Consider the following 17,618-nt stretch of genomic DNA (forward strand, 5'->3'; position numbering starts at 1 on the left):
TACACAAAGTACAACCATATCTTGGATACATGAGGGTAGGTAGTTGGTCATCCGCCATAATAAAGCCTTGACAGACCAAAAGTTTATCTAGACCTCAACTTTTCCAGTACATTCATGAAAAACACCTTTTGGCTTTCTATCTCTATCACTATGAAAAATGCTCCCTTTGTTCACATTTTAATGAAAGAATAAGCTTCAATGCCTAAGCTACATTCTTTTCCAATTTCACTATTTTCTTGTCAGAGCACCATGTATGAAAACTATCACTCCAGTAACACAACTATAAACATTTACTTCCCCTTTAAAAAAGTTCTGGGGAAGTCTGTCTCGATACACTGCGGGTCACTCTACCACCTGGCGAGGTTTGTGTTGCAATGGTTCTTAATTCACAAAAGTAGTAGCATCACTCCATGGTGTCGCGGTTAGCGTTACTGACCGTCTTGCATGTCCGTGCCGCCCGCCTTGGACCAAACCAGCAGTGGCTCAAATGCTTTTCAATGATATGACAGGGCCAAATACCTCTTCCTGGAAGCATGACATATCTTCAGTTACTTCACTAAGGATAGTTGGTTCAAAGAAAAGGCTGCCTTTCTTAAGACATTTTCCTCCAAGCTACTTTCCTCCAGCAGCTACTGACTCATTTACAATGTTTTCCACCTTTCTCAGTTGACTGTCATTTATGAGTGGACCTTGGTTGACCCCCTTGTCAAAACCATCACCAACAATCAGGTTTTTGCTGACACTTTCTTTTAGAGCTTCCAAAAATTCATCATATATTTCTTCTTGAACCAATATTCTATTGGCACTTATACAAGCTTGTCCTGTATTCCTAAATTTTGCAACCATGAGGCCCTCCACTGCAGATTTAATATTTGCCGAATTGAAGACAATAAATGGAGCATTGCCTCCTAACTCAAGCCCAATTCGCTTGATTCCATGTGCACAGAATTCATACAAGTGTCTTCCTACTGCAGTGGAACCTGTAAAGGAGATACCTGCAACCTTTGAGCTGGTGCACAAGAGTTTCCCTACAGCTGGAGTGTTTTTTCGTGATGCAGTTACTACGTTGAGAACACCTGGTGGAAAGCCAGCTTTTTCTGCCAGATCTACAGCAGCAAGTCCAGACAATGGTGTATCTTCTGCTGGCTTGATGATACAAGTACATCCAGCAGCCAAAGCAGCTGCAGCCTTGCGATTAATCATGGCATTGGGAAAATTCCATGGTGTTATCATTGATGTAACACCTATAGGTTGACGAAGGAAGATCATCTCTTTACTGTTTGTAGGACTCTGTGCCACCTCTCTGTATATTCTTCTAGCTTCTTCAGAATACCACTCCAAAAAGGAACTTCCATACGCAGTTTCTCATCGTGCCTCTACCAATTGCTTGCCAGCCTCGGCAGTCATTATCAATGCAAGGTCCTCTTTGTGTTCTTCCATCAAGTTGTGCCACTTGCGCAGAGAAGTGACCGCTCCTTTGCTGTAGTTCTTTGCCAAGTCTGAAAAGCCTCATATGCAGCATCAATTGCTGTCTGTGTATCAACTTCATCCATATCAGGCACATTAGCAATTACCTTTCTGGTGGATGGATTGGTGACAGGGAAGAGTTTACCATTAGATGCTGATACCCATTTTCCACCGATGTAAGCTTCTTGGCGTAATAATGAGGCAAAACGTATATATATATATATATATATATATATATATATATATATATATATATATATATATATATATATATATATATATATATATATATATATATATATATATATATATTATCCCTGGGGATAGGGGAGAAAGAATACTTCCCACGTATTCCCTGCGTGTCGTAGAAGGCGACAAAAAGGGAAGGGAGTGGGTGGCTGGAAATCCTCCCCTCTCGTTATTTTTTTTTTTTTATTTTCCAAAAGAAGGAACAGAGAAGGGGGCCAGGTGAGGATATTCCCTCTAAGGCCCAGTCCTCTGTTCTTAACGCTACCTCGCTAATGCGAGAAATGGCGAATAGTATGAAAGAAAGAAAAGATATATATATATATATATATATATATATATATATATATATATATATATATATATATATATATATATATATATATATATATATATATATTTACATATATATATATATATATATATATATATATATATATATATATATATATATATATATATATATATATATATATATATATATATATATATATATATGCAAGCCAGGAGTCTCTTTCCGCTTGTCTAATTGTTATTCTTACCCGAGCCTTCCCTCACTTGTATATAATGAAGTTGCTTGACTAACTTAGACCGTCAAGACCACGTTTTCAGGCTCTGATGACCAACTTCTTAGACTGTCTTCACCAGTGTCTCATATCATCATGACCAACGTCTTACACCGTCAGTACTAGTGTCTCAGATGGTCATGACCATTTGAGTGTTCTTTGTCAAAAATTCTTCATCTAATGAATTGTTTTATGTTGAAAGGCTCCAGTCACGGACAAAAGCGCACATTACGGCAGGGTCTTAATTAGAATATAGAGGAAGTCATGAAACGTAAAAAGAAAAGACAAGGGAAAGTATCTACGAATTTTGGAGGAAGTGATAAAGCTATCTTTTGAAACGTGCTAGGTCATAGCTATTGCGTATTCTAGCTAGTGGTGGGGGTACACAAGCAGCCAGCTCTCGGGAGTGAAAACCAGAGTAATACCTATAAAAGAGGAAAAGTGAACCAAAATTGCAGCGTAGGGCAAAGGGGGTCAAGTTCGCAGTTTAGCCTGGGATATTTTATAAGTCGGGTCGCTTTCGACTCAGCTTTATCAAGTAAGGATACAGAGCTCGAACCGTCCCAAATAAGAGACTAGTACTCTATACGAGGACAAATCAATTGCTTGTATAAACGGAGTAACTGTTCAGAAGTTTCGACATCTAAACAGGACACCCAGTTTCTTTGAGGCAGACTTAGCTATTCCTGTAATGTGGAGTTTTCAAGATAGAGTTGATGTTACAGTAATACCAAGTATGTTCCCTGAGTCAAAAGGTGGAATTACAGAACCGTCAAAAGGGAGACGAGAGTTGTGAGCAGTTTTCGATAGAGAGAAGGGTAGAAATTGGATCTTGGAGGCATTAAACTTGAAAAGATTTTGTGTACCCCACCAAGATATCTTTTCCAAGTCTGAGCTTATAGAGGAAGCTGTGTGAAGACGAGATGTAGTTCGAATGAGAGAAGAGGGAGCAGAACTGAAGGATGTGAATGAATGCAATGTCGAGTCGTCGGCGTATGAGTTTGGATTATTTGTGGAGGAGAGGAAATCGTAGAAAAAAAAAAAAGAGAAAAAGTAGGGGGCAGGACAGAACCTTGAGGGACACCGCTGATGATGGAGAAAAGAGGAGAATCTGATCCATCAACAACCACAGAGATAGATCGGCCGGAGAGGAAGCTAGATATGAAGGAGCAAATTGAGGGAGGGAAGCCAAAAGAGGGGATCTTAGAGATGAGACCCCGATGCCACATTCTGTCAAAAGCTTTAAATATATCAAAGGCAACTACACATGACTCCCCTAAATCTTTCAGGGACGATGACCAGACATTAGTAAGATAGGAAAGAATATCACCAGTGTATCTCACCTGACGGAAGCCATACTGGTGATCAAAGAGAAGACTGTGATTTTCGAGGTGTTCAAGGATATGGAAGTTTATGAGGGATTCAAAGACTTTTGAAATAGTAGATGCCAAATCAATAGGATGATAGTTAAGAGGGGTCAGAATGGTCACCCTTCTTAGGGATGGGCTGTACAAATGAATGATTCCACGGAGAAGGAAAAATTTTGGTTTTTAAACAGAAACGGAACAGACGAGCAAGAGCAGGTGCGAGTTCAGAGGCACACTGTTTCAGTACACGGGGATAGATGCCATCAAAACCATAGGCCTTGGGTACAGACACCTTAACAGTAATCATGTTTTATGAAACTTCTTGTATGGCTGTATGGTCATCCCAGACATATCTACGATGGCATAACTTTAAAAAGAAAGAGACACCCAAACAGCTTTCTTACTATCCAATTTAGATGGAGAAGGGTTGGTACTCATGTGACCATTCGCCAAGGAGTCGTCATAAGAACTCCAAATTGTATCCCTGATATATCTGAGGATATATTTCCTATTCGATCGGCTACACAAGTTCTATCGTCGTCCGAAAGACAGAAAATACAATTAGTGATGACATCTGCCATTTGTTTCCCTCGAGTGTCTTTCCATATACTTCCCCAGTGAAGATGTTGATGAGTGTTGAATTCTAAAATCAAATTTGTAGCAAACTAACGGCAGAGTGAACTTCCTTCATGAAGCACTCTGCGGCTGAAAGAGCACTTTGATGAAATGGTTACGTTCATGTTCTTAAGAGTAGAATTCACTAGCAAAATCTCATAGAGATTAGTCTCAAGCGGCATTCCTTCGTGCTTTGTTATCTATTTCATGTTAATTACCTAAATATCGGGGAGAGGTAAATGTAGTAGGTAAAGTCGCTGATGGTGCAACGTAGTAGGACAGATATTTTCAAATGAAAATAACTGAAGTCTGCTGAAAGACGTTGTAAACAATCAAAATGGAGAAAAAAAAAAGATTAAGTACAGCTTAATATAAAAGTATGTACAACTGTCACCATGAAAAAGACTATGAAAATGTTTATGTGACCTAAATGAAAACTGATGAAACGATATGCTTTCTTTACGTACCTTGGAAGAACAGGAAAGTTTCAAAATGAGACACCATTGTTGCCCAGAGAAATAGCAAATGAATTTCTTGGCTTTGTCTAGAATTATTAGTAACTCGCTTGTGAGTTATCCTTCACCTTGCTGTAACTCTAGTGAGATCTCACCCAGGTTATGTTCTTCTGTTTTAGTCCATGTACTACAGAATAGATACAAAGTATCTTGAAAGCATGCAGAGTGAGGAAATTGGTCCCCGCCGTCAGAAACCTTTTTCATGAAGTGAACTTAATGTAAAGCATATCTGTAGTCCTCTGAAGAGCATAGAGTGAGGCTAATGCGTTTAGGGCATGAGAATAGGTATCAAATTAAGTAACCAAGAAAAAGCTCAAGACAACAAATTTAAATTAGATTGGGTTTGAGAAGATGAAAGTGATGTGTTGATTTAGATATAAAGGTGTCAATCATTCTCTGATGGTGGCTGACTTGGAGCGGGCAAAACACTCCCCGATCATGGTCATCTCGGGTGAAAAGGAAAACAGAATATCAGATACAAAGATTTAAGATAAATTGATAAAAACTCCTAAAGTGATTGTAGACTCACTCCTTAAGGCATAAAAGGAAAAGGGAAAGATGTTGGAGAATGCCACTTCTTCACTGTCCGAGGAAAGGTGGAATCATAAGGGTGGTATCATAGCGGTTATACTTCGTGTGGCCTCTGTCATCACATAAACTATGGCAGAAGCCAAACATGTAGCACGGGACCAACGTCAGCGACAGGAACACAAGAAGACCGCTCGAAATATCAGTGGCTAAAACACCTGTAGAACAAGGAAAGGGCATCAACATCCTGGCAGACACAGAGAAATGGGTGGGGAGAAGTGATGCATGTGAAGGATCACCGAGACAGAAGGCTTCTGATCCCACTCTGGCTAATAGACAAATGGAGGAAGAAACACCCGTAATATGAATAATGCTCCATACTGAGGTGATTAAACTCCCTTTAGATATAAGAAGCTAGTCAAAAGATTATTCTTTATGGAATTTGTAGAACAACGCCAGCCTTTGCAAACCAAAACATGTTATGCTGCGAATGCAGTGTTTCCAGACTATATACTTACATGTCACATACATACTGGACAGAGTCTAAAGTAGTTCAAGATAACAGCTGTACTAGTCTAACCCCATAATTTGACTCATGTGCCCTAGGCTACTTTTCTACGGTTATTGCTTTGGTTTTAGCTCCCGAGAACTGGTTGGTTGTGTGTACCCGTCATTAGCTAGACCACGTAATATCAATAGTCAAGCTAATGTGTCAGAATTACAGTGTAGTTATAGGCATTTCTAGGGTGGATCGGTTTGGTGTCTATGACCTGAACCTTTTCAAAAGGTCGGTTTCCATTTCCTTCAAATTCTTAACATATTTTTCCTCTCATTTTTTCCGTTCATTAACTCTTCATATTTTGTCCGTAACCGGAGCCTCCAACGTGGAAAAAACAGTTAGACATGATCAAGGCAAGAACGAGAAGAAAGGAAGGGAGGAGTTTCTATTACGAGATTTTACCATTAAGCAGGGCTAGCGGGTAGCCCTCACCTACATATGCCAACATCAGGCTGTCACCCATAAAAATACAGACCGGATCCAACGTTGCTCAACTTCTTTGATGGTGTGAGGAATGATGTTTCTATCAGTGACGGGAAAAAGAGATGAAGTGTGCAAAATGTGAAAGTGAAGAGAGGTTAGATGATGAAGAGAAATCATTCATGGAGAGAAGATACAAAACAGGTGACAGGAGAGAACCCTCCAGGACACCACTCTTGATAAGAGAAGGAAGTTGTTCTATCCGTGATACTGCAATGGATCGGATGGAAGCAGAAAAGCCAAAGAAAACAAATCTAGAAGAGAAATGACTTGCCACATCTTGTCAAATGCTTTGGAAATATCAAAAGCCACAACAAAAGAATCAACATAACTCCAGGGTTTCAGAGGTAAATCAAGGAGATTTGCAGAAAACTTTGAACCGTGGTAGCCAAGTTCGTGATCAGCAAGAAGACAATGAGATTCGAAGTATCTTGAGATTATGAGAGATAAGTAGAGTGTAATCGGGCAATAGCTGGAAATCATATAACCATCTCCATTCTTGAGGAATGCTTCCTTGAAAGGTGAACAAGGATCGAACCGAACCTGAAGGTACATTTCCTTGGGACTCGAGGGCTTTTTCATCTTGTTTACTTGAAACTGGGATTGTAGATGAAAAACCCTGCACCAGGAAAATATAGAAGGCATAGGTTGAAAGAGAAGATGTGAGATCAGGACTACACAGAGAACCACTCTAGATAGAATTAGAGGAGAATAACGTACGCAAACTGCAGGCAGATGAGACTAGTAAAGAATAATCTAAATTAGTTATTGGAGATGTTTTTGGGAAGGGACCAAAAAGCTTTGTCAGAGGTCATTTCCGTAAATATTCATTTTAGGAAGTTGTGTTTGTCTTCACAAATGATATTCTAGGGATTCCCAGCAGAATCGAAACTGGAGTAGGATTCATAGGAAAGGTAGAGTTTCATTCGCAGATATGTTCTATCCCTGATGCAACAGCCATCGAGCTGGAGTGATCACATTGAAACTGAGGGAAAAAGAGCAAGCAGAAAGTATGTAGGATTCCACCTCAGCCAAGATGACCTATGCTATACGGTCAACAAAGCTGGCGGCATCCCAGCCAAGGAACATCAACAAAGAAGCTACATAGAGATAAAAGCTAAGATCTTCTAGAGTGCAAATTGTGAGTAAGCGTGAAGTGAGAAAAGTAAAATTGTAGTTGAATTATTCTAAGGAGGCAGACAGTGTATTTACAGAGTACGGATTTATGAGTTCCTAGAAGATTGGTCTTGACGGTCAGGAAATCGTGTCGGGTTCAATGATTTGTTCCAAATTGTTAAGAGGGTGGGGTGGGGGGAGCTCCGTCTCCTCTGAGACCATCCTTCTGGTGTACACTGATATCCCCTGCATGGCAGGGTCATGGTGTGTGGATGTGAAGGCACCAATGTTTCATGCAAGGAACTCACGTAGTCAGTAAGTTGTACATAGTTGAAAATAACTGTGGAGGAAATGTACGAAACATGAAGGCAAAGATATAGTGGGAGGAGAAGTTTTAAGCTAGATGGGGCAAGCAATAACCTTATGGCTTATGTACAACGATAAACAAACAAACAGAAAACTCTTGCAGCAAAGACGATGGCAGATATTGTATTTGGAGATATAGTTATGTACAGGAAAATTAGCTTTCGAGAGAACGATCTCAAATATAATATCAAAGAAAGACGTAGACTAATCGTATTAATCGTATTCTACACAGGGGTGTTTCAGTAAAGAACACGAATGTTGTAGAAATTAATAGTTAAAGAACCAGATTGAGGAGCACTATATAAGGATAATGAGGCAAGTCCCGGTTGTGTGATGAAGTTCAAGTGGGCATGGGAACAATCTAGCTTTCCTTAACCCCTAGTGCCTCAGACTCACCAAGCTGTGCGGAGTTAGGGATCTTTTCATGTAGTAAAAAACAAGAAAATAATGAGTAGTGAGAAATACTTCACTGTGTTACATGTTGTGAAGGGTAATATATGAAGAGAGAGTTTGAGTTGGTGGATTGCATGCCAGCAACTCATGTAGGTGAAGCAAACAGAATACAACCACAAAATTAGCCCTCCATTCTTATTATCACATACACGATTTCCATCATAGGTTACATAAAAGAGTATCATGGATGAAAACAGTTTGGGCATAAATAGTTGCTGCTTTTATATTTCATGAAATAGGCAAAAATGGGCCTAATGCAATTACCACAGTTTCTTAATGAGTTGTACTGTAGTTTCCTATTCACAGAAAGCAATATTATGAGACAATTTGCTTCTTTGAATAGTTTTGATACATTATAGGATAGAAATAATATCCTTGAAGATAGGGGAGAACTGCAACCTACTTACCTTGTGTGCTACATATAGCGATTTCAAGAAGGAACAAAGGAAAGATTCAACCAATGCTTTTTTCTTAATGGTTCATTCATTTGTTCACTGAGGCAGGACGCGGTGACCAGGTATGAAAGGATTCCAATCAGAACATTTATTGATGACCAGGAATATCAACTCTCAATAAACAAATATACACCAATGGTATTCCAAAATATGAACAAAAAATACAAGAAACAATCTAACCATTCATAATGATTATGTGTGTTGCAAAATATGTTTGGCAAGTTTGCAAAAAACCTTAAATTTTTTTTTCATCAAATAATTATTTCATGTAACCTTTTTTGTTATCAACAATATGCAACCCAGTTACTGTTTTTAAACAACATACACTAAATAACCTTGACTAATCCACTAATCTTCTGCTTTAGCAGTTTTTGGAAGTAAAAATTGTAGTAAACAGATTCATAAGAACAAACGAAATACAGTTTGAGTGATAATTTCCTTTCTCCAGAATACAAAAAGATTTTGAGTATCTATTACAATTTTTACACAAAATATGATAGAGCTGACAGGGTTTTCACTGAACACGCAACGGATTACATTTTCTTAATGAATCTTGTTCAGATGCATAGACGCTTGTATAAGTCGCTATTTCACTATTTGATTAATCAGTGAATGTTTCTAAAATTTGTTCTAGTCTTTAGATCCACACTTATTTGCGAAAAGATTTTTTTCAGCACCAAGCTTCACTTTATAATGTTGAAAACTCTTCCTTGACACTGTCATTATTGTCCATCTGAGCTCCCATACACAAAAGAGAGATTAAAGGGGATAGTTCTGGACAATGATCCCTATTGATCATAGATTCTGCACGACTATCACCTCCATGTTTCACTCACTCAGGATTACGGGAATTACTTACTGGAGAGTGAGGTATCAAATGGTCCTCAGATACTTGGTAAGGTGTACATTCATAAGGCTTCTTACCTGTATGAATACTTATACGTTCCTCTAAAGTGCTCTTTTTAGAGAAGGACTTTTGACACTGTTCTTAATGATACTTCTCTCTTGTATGAATATTCATATGTTTCACTAAAGTACTCCTCTGTGTAAAGGTCTTTTGGCAGTGTGAACATTCATATGGTTTTTCTCCTGTATGAACTCTTATGTGCAGCATTAAAGTTTTCATTTCTGCGAAGCTTCTTTGGCACTGTGAACACTCATATGGCTTCTCTCCTGTATGGACAGTCATATGCCGTGCTAAAGAATTTTTCAAGGAAAAGGTCTTTAGGCAATGTGAGCATTCATATGGTTTTTCTCCTGTATGAACTTTCATATGTTTCACTAAAGTACTTCCCTGTGTGAAGGTGTTTTGGCACTGCGAACATTTGTATGGCTTCTCTCCGGTATGAACTCTCATGTGCTGTACTAAGTGATCCCTCTGTACAAAAGACTTTTGGCACTGTGAACATTCATATGGCCTCTCTCCCATATGAGCTTTCATGTGCTTCACTAAAGCACTCCTCTGTGTGAAGGTCTTTTGGCATTGTAAGCATTCATGTGGCTTATCTCCTGTATGAAGTCTTGTGTGCTGCACTAAAGTACTCCTCTGTGAAAAGGTCTTCAGGCAATGTGAACATTCATATGGTTTGTCCTTGGTATGTACTTTCATGTGCTCCATTAAGTGACTTTTCTTTGAAAAGGTCTTTTGGCACTTTGGACATTCATAATGTTTCTCTCCTGTATGAATGGTCATGTGTTGGGTTAAAGCGCTGCTCTGTGAGAAAGTCTTTTGGCATTGTAAACATTCATATGGCTTCTCTCCTGTATGAACTCTTATATGCTGCACTAAGGAACTGCTCTGTGAGAACCTTTTCTGGCAATGTGAACATTCATATGGCTTTTCTCCTGAATGAATCCGTAAGTGAAGCACTAAAGAACTCCTTAGTGCGAAGGTCTTTTGGCAATGCGAACATTCGTATGGTTTCTCTCCTGTATGTACTCTTGTATGCTGCACTAAAGAACTGCTCTGTGAGAAGGTTTTCTGGCAATACGAACATTCATATGATTTCTCTGCTTTATGGACTCCCATATGCTTCACTAGATGACTTCTCTTTGAGAAGGTCTTTTGGCCCTGTGAACATTCATGTGCTTCCTCTCTTGTATGAACTCTCATGTGCTGCACCTAAAAAATTCTTCTCTGAGAAGGTCTTTTGACACTGCGAACACCCATATGGCTTTTCTCTTGTATGCAAGGTCGTGTGCCGTACAAACATACTCCTATTCAAAAAGTTTTTTGGCACAGTAAGCATTCATACGGCATTTCTTCTGTAATATATATCACGTTCTTGCACTCATACGCTAAGAAGACTTTGCAATCTTAATATTCATATTGTTTCTCTTCTGTGCTTCATAATATTATAACATTTGTCAAGGCTTTTCTGACGCTGAACTGTAGTAAGGTTTCTCCCCTGAGCGCATCAACAAATCATTTCTATTTACCACTTAAAATGCCTATAGTTTGCCCTCCATGATTAACCTTGTACCATTAAAATACTATAGTCCACAGACGCAATCTGTCAGTCTCAAATATTCAGCAAGTGAGCGGCAGAGATGCAGTGAATGACCCTGATAGATGCAACGTTTGGGATGTGCCTAAGATTATTGAGTGGTACACTTGTGTCGGTTTAACTCTAATGGGTGGTGCGTTAAGGTCGATCTAACCAACTCTAATGAGTGGTGCACTAGTGTCGATCTAAACAACTGGTATGAGTGGTACAATACTATTGACATAACCAACTCTAATGAATAGTGCGATAGTGTCTAACTAACCAAATCCGTCACCCAGAGTGAAGCGGGTGACCGAGCTGTAATGCTCACATGTGTGTGAAGTGTAGCATGTATTTACGTCTAAGGGTATATGCGGTCAGGTTTTCTCATTATGAATGGACTTTTGAAACGGCACAAATAGCGGTTCTTGAGCATATGAAAGTCAACTGTGAGAATTTGACTCGGTCATGTAGTAAAGATACGACTGACGAGAAAGTCTACAAAGTATCACTAAAATAAATGATATATTATGAGCTGTCTCACTGTACATAATAATTTCCTCATAAAAAAAATTGTGGAAGTGTTATGGTAAATATCCTGAAAAATTGTGATACACATTATCTATAGTGTCTCTCAAATATAGTTAAACCTTTTCCTAAGGTTTCTCAAAAACTACTATTCTTGTTAATAAGTTCCTTGTGCCTTTGTCACTCTACTGTCGTTATCAATACCGCTTTAGTTATTGCTGCTGTAACTGTTATAGAATTGCTTTGTCGTTGCTTATCTTGTTGTTTCTGCTGTTGTTGTTAGTCTAATCATTATAAATTTGTTCATATTGGTATGGATTCTCTTTTCCTGTAGGCGGCTACATAACTATCTAAATGTCTTAGTTACAATGCTCTCTATACTGCTACAGTTGCGATATTTCGTTCTTGTGGCATCTTGACAGGCAAGAGAGATTGGAGATACATATCACGTTCTTGCACTGAATACCAGGACCTGCCAAAGATAGGAAAGTAAACATTAACATGTTGAAGATAACATAAATGAAACCCTAAGCATCAAGGGATGCCAACAGATAGAGAAAAGCCCTTCAAATGGTATGCTGACAACATAACAAGATGAGATCGTCAGCTTCAAGTGATAATATAAGAATCTTAAATATTTAATAAATGCTGTCAGTACTTCACCGTGATGCCTGTACACAAAGAAACGATCTCTTTAGTCAGATACTAAGATTAGAGGCCCAGTATCAATCACTATATATGGAGATCAGGCTCCTTATCATAAGATACGAATAACCTATAGAAATCAGTGCCTGACATCAAATACTGGCAATCATAGATATCAAATCCTTAATTTTGTCTTAATGATAAACAAGTATTAAACCTCAACATTAAGAATTAATGATAAACCAAAACCTTGGAATTGAGGCATATGTCATATAAAAAAAAGGACTCTAATGTTTATGGGTTGAAGATTCTGTACATTAAGATCAAAATGATAATATAAAATTGCTCATAAACGCAAGACTCTCAGCATCACATAACCAACATAATTCAAAGTATAAAACCTTAATGAAATATGAGTGAGCTACGGAGGAAACACAAAATGAAGTTTGTTTTACATTTCAATCAGTATGACACCCTCAAAGAGAACGATACAAAATTTCCAGACAGCATGCAGTATACCTCCTTGTGGCTGAATTATGTCGCCAACTCCGCCCTTGTCGCCGCGCCATGACCCGTCGACCTTTGGTAAATTTACAAATAATTTTCTGTAGTTGGAAGTGTCTTCTGTGGAGATGTAAGCAGCCCCGATCTTCTTTCTTATTCCCTTTTCATAACCATCAAGCAAAGTTTCTACAGCTTGCCAATGACTGTCTGTGTAACACGAACGAGTTTGAAATATGGTGGTTACTCGTGTCATTCTTGTGATCAATAATTCTTGCTCCATTTCCTCTTGATGCTTCATCATTGTAGGAAACGTTGTAAATGCTAAACAGGACCTTCTATACGGCACTTTTCTCATAGTTACTATTAGTCCCACGCCTCTTGTGATCACTATAAACAGAGGTTTGCTTCATTGCCTGGGGCTGCTGCAGCATTCTGCAGATTTATATTATAGATTTATGATTCGGACTCTCTAATGGAATTCAGTTCACATTAACCGGAAGATATCTTTTACTTCAAAGACACGAATGTGATAACAGATCCTCCACAACTCACCTGTCACTGTCATTGCCATGAAAGAGAAAATGCTAATACAGACTTAACAGTATCCAGAAACGAGCAATAAGATCAATATCCAGAGAGAAAAGAAAAACAGCCAATCTAACAAAAGTTAAAGGAACTCTTCTCTCCACGTGTGAAACATCAATGGTTACATAATGAATGTTATCGGAGAAAAAAAAATATATAATAGCGATGTCAACACATTATCTGAATTACAAATGAATCCTGTAAATTGAAATAATGAACCAAAGCTTGAAAGAAAACCATTTTCTACCAATACACAAACATCATTTTCTTTCTTTTAACATAGAGTAACTAGAAATTAGTATAACCTGTTGTATTATCATCATTACTGTATAGCCCTGGAACCTAATCTCCAGGGGTTCCTGTAGCTTTAAAGGCTGCGCAACAATCAGAACCAAGGAAGGAAAGGAATCCCCTATTGACAAGATTGTACTTCCCTCCCACGCCATATATTTGTAAAACCTTCCAAGAAACATCTATAAATGCAAGTCAAAAATCCCTCTCTTTCTCCAAGTATTTCTCACACACACGATCCACACCTCCCCCCCCCAAAGGCAGTGTCTCTAACCCCCCCCCCCCCCCCACGAGTCGGATGCTCCGTACATGTCACTACCTTTTCAATCACCACTCGTCCATACAACTTACCAACTACCCTTAATGAACTTATAACTGTAAATCGAACAATCACCTTTGTACCCTTTGCCTTTATACAGTAGCACTAGACACACATTTTGCCAATCCTAACACACATCACCATGATCCATACATACACTGAAAATCCTGACCAACCAATAGAAAACTCAGCCACCCTCTTTCTTAATAAATTCAAGTGCAATACTATCCAACATTTTACAATGCTCAAGGTTTTCACCACAGTGGCAGTAAATACACATTTCGCCTACCCTAACACATCTCACCATGACCCACACATACACCGAAAACCCTAACTGATAAAAGACACAGCCATTCTTTTTCCTTATAAATTCACCTGCAATACTACCCATCCTATCCGCCTTCTAACATTTTGTCTTAAGCAAGGCTTTCACCACCTCTTCTCTTTTCAACAAACCAGATGATATGAACGTCTCACTTTAAATACCTGCACGACCCAAACTACCTGCATCTAACTTGTTGCAATAGTCAATTAAATCCTTATAATTTGTGACAATTTAGGGCGGTTCAAAGTGATGTTCGAGGTAATGCAGGTGTAATCATTATGTAGGGGGTGAAGTAAAGAGTTAGTTTGTGCATAGAGTTACGGTGAACATTGTCCTGGATTGGTTCTTTATTAAATTGTCCTGCGAGCCGCCTCTCCTCTAAGGAGCCGGTAGCGATTCTGCTCAGTGGAGTAACTAATAAAGCTAAGAGTGAGATTAAGGGTGAAGTTGATGGGAAGGTACGTTATAGGTTAAGTCTGAGTTTGGCGGTTATGTTAGGGTAAAGAGTGAGGTTGAGTGTTCACTTCACACTTTGTCATTTATGGCAATTTAGCTGGGTTAAGTGAAGTTGAGGTGAGGATGTATATAGTTGTGGGTGATGTTAAGGGTGAAATTGTGCACGTGTTTGAAGGTTAATGCGAGCAGTAACAACTGAACCGGTCACTTTACACAATCTGTGGGAGCTACGTATGGTTGACGTGGATTGTTATAGCTTTCACCACTTCTTCTCTCTTCAATAAACCAGATGATATGAACGTCTCACTTTACATGCCTGCACGACCCAAACAACCTGCATCTAACTTGTTGCAATAGTCAATTAAATCCTTATAATTTGCGACAATTTAGGGCGTTTCAGTGATGTTCGAGGTAATGTAGGTAACGAGGTAATGAGGTTGCTACATGTCTCTGATGGTTAAGTCAGGGTGAAAATTGGCCTGATTTACCCCCATCCCTCAAATCAATATACCCCTCGCAATTACTAACTAGTTTGGGAAAGGATTCCTAAGTTATCATAACCCTCATACCTAATTACTAAGTTGGGAAAGGATTCCCAAGTTATAACCCTCATATCATTATCAATATTGCCAGATAAAACATAATGTTCGAAGGTACTTTCCTCGTCCAAATAACTATTATAAGGACTTCAGAGGTATGCTGTCTTGCCATCCCATAAACTACTATGGTGCCCCTAAACTGGAACTTTTTTGTTGGGGATGTCTTTTTTTTGAGGCGACTGTCTTGTGGATCACCGTTCGCAGTTAGGCCTCGACTGTCCCCTCAGCCGCCGGAAGATCATCAGCGCCTGTTGTTTTGGTTACGAATCTTTTCATAATAATGTCAAGCTTCTGTCTCCCCGCTCATTTGAACACAAACAATTTGATGCCATACAGTGTATTATTCTGCTATATTTCGGGATTTCCTACACCCTGCCTCTGATGGACAGAATATTCTGATAGTTTCCAGATCTTTTCATGTGTGTTCCAAAGTTAAAAATTTGAGATTATCAACGATAATCACGTTACCAAAAAATGTGTGCCGAGATCAAAATGCCGACATCTTTCGGTCATTTCGCTTATCTGCACACGTAATCTAGTCTTATCGTATGTCTATGTACCAAAATTTAAAAAATCCGTAAACAAACTATCAAATATTGTCTTTTTTATTCACAGATGTTTATCTTAATGATTTGGGTGGGCCGAGATCAACGGGCCTGTGTGAAAATCATAAATATGGTTGTATATCATATCTGTGGTAAATGTTAGTTCCTACCTGATTGTCAGAAAGTTCTACGCCTTTTAGATTCCAAATATTGCAATTTCCAACTAATATATAACTTGATAGGCCAGTATGCTGAGTTTTTCGAATGAAACTTAATTTACGTTTCGAGGGAACGTTGATGTTGTTTATATAGTTACAGCGATTGCCGCTAGAGGACAGCATCTCTCAGGTGTTGCTATTCAAGAAATGTTGCCAGTTTATGTTTTTGAACCTGACATTTATGTGTTTAATATCGTGAATGAGTTTGTTAAACAATACATTTTACCTTCACTTATTGTGGTACATGACTTATTTCCAATGTATTTATTTCAAGGTAAATGTTAATAGTAAGAATATACAAATATGCAGCTGAACTAGAAACAAAATACAATCATTTCATAATGAAAAACATCAATAATGAACATAAGTAACATAGTAAGGCATGTGTACGTGTAGGAAGAGAGGAAAGTGATTGGTTCTCAGTGAATGTTGTTTTGGATGGGGTTGTTAGGGAGGTAAATGCAAGAGTTTTGGAAAGAGGGGGCAAGTATGAAGTCTGTTGGGGATGAGAGAGCTTGGGAAGTGAGTCAGTTGTTGTTCGCTGATGATACAGCGCTGGTGGCTGATTCATGTAGAAACTGCAGAAGCTGGTGACTGAGTTTTGGTAAAGTGTGTGGAAGATGAAAGTTGAGAGTGAATGTGAATAAGAGCAAGGTTATTAGGTACAGTAGGGTGAGGGTCAAGTCATTGGGAGGTGAGTTTGAATGGAGAAAAACTGGAGGAAGTGAAGTGTTTAGATATCTGGGAGTGGATCTGGCAGCGGATGGAACCATGAAGCGGAAGTGGATCATAGGGTGGGGGAGGGGGCGAAAATTCTGGGGCCTTGAAGAATGTGTGGAAGTCGAGAACATTATCTCGGAAAGCAAAAGAGGGTATGTTTGAAGAATAGTGGTTCCAACAATGTTGTATGGTTGCGAGGCGTGGCTATGGATAGAGTTGTGCGCAGGAGGATGGATGTGCTGGAAATGAGATGTTGAGGACAATGTGTGGTGTGAGGTGGTTTGATCGAGTGAGTAACGTAAGGGTAAGAGAGATGTGTGGAAATAAAAAAGAGCGTGGTTGAGAGAGCAGAAGAGGGTGTTTTGAAGTGGTTTGGGCACATGGAGAGGATGAGTGAGGAAAGATTGACCAAGAGGATATATGTGTCGGAGGTGGAGGGAGCAAGGAGAAGAGGGAGACCAAATTGGAGGTGGAAAGATGGAGTGAAAAAGATTTTGTGTGATCGGGGCCTGAGCATGCAGGAGGGTGAAAGGAGGGCAAGGAATAGAGTGAATTGGAGCGATGTGGTATACCGGGGTTGACGTGCTGCCAGTGGATTGAATCAAGGCATGTGAAGCGTCTGGGGTAAACCTTGGAAAGCTGTGTAGGTATGTGTATTTGTGTG

General features: G+C 39.0%; 1 protein-coding gene and 1 pseudogene across 1 annotated transcript; both read right to left on the reverse strand.

Annotated features, from left to right (window-relative positions):
* Positions 1–483: 483 nt before the first annotated feature.
* On the reverse strand, positions 484–1,673 carry LOC139755700 (succinate-semialdehyde dehydrogenase, mitochondrial-like; annotated as a pseudogene).
* Positions 1,674–8,706: 7,033 nt separating this feature from the next.
* LOC139755284 (uncharacterized) lies at positions 8,707–16,321 on the reverse strand. The gene is made up of 2 exons (XM_071673400.1): positions 16,187–16,321; positions 8,707–12,219 (listed from the first exon to the last, which is right to left on the reverse strand). The coding sequence occupies exon 2, from the start codon at positions 10,844–10,846 to the stop codon at positions 9,722–9,724; it is 1,125 nt and encodes a 374-aa protein (XP_071529501.1). The 5' UTR covers positions 10,847–12,219; positions 16,187–16,321; the 3' UTR covers positions 8,707–9,721.
* Positions 16,322–17,618: the final 1,297 nt, after the last annotated feature.

The sequence above is a fragment of the Panulirus ornatus genome, chromosome 19, assembly GCF_036320965.1.
Source record: "Panulirus ornatus isolate Po-2019 chromosome 19, ASM3632096v1, whole genome shotgun sequence".
Lineage (NCBI taxonomy): Eukaryota > Metazoa > Arthropoda > Malacostraca > Decapoda > Palinuridae > Panulirus > Panulirus ornatus.

Excerpts from the sequence above, each read along its gene's own strand:
- LOC139755284 (XM_071673400.1), bottom strand. The coding sequence starts at position 10,846 with ATGAGAGTTCATACAAGAGAGGAAGCACATGAATGTTCACAGGGCCAA.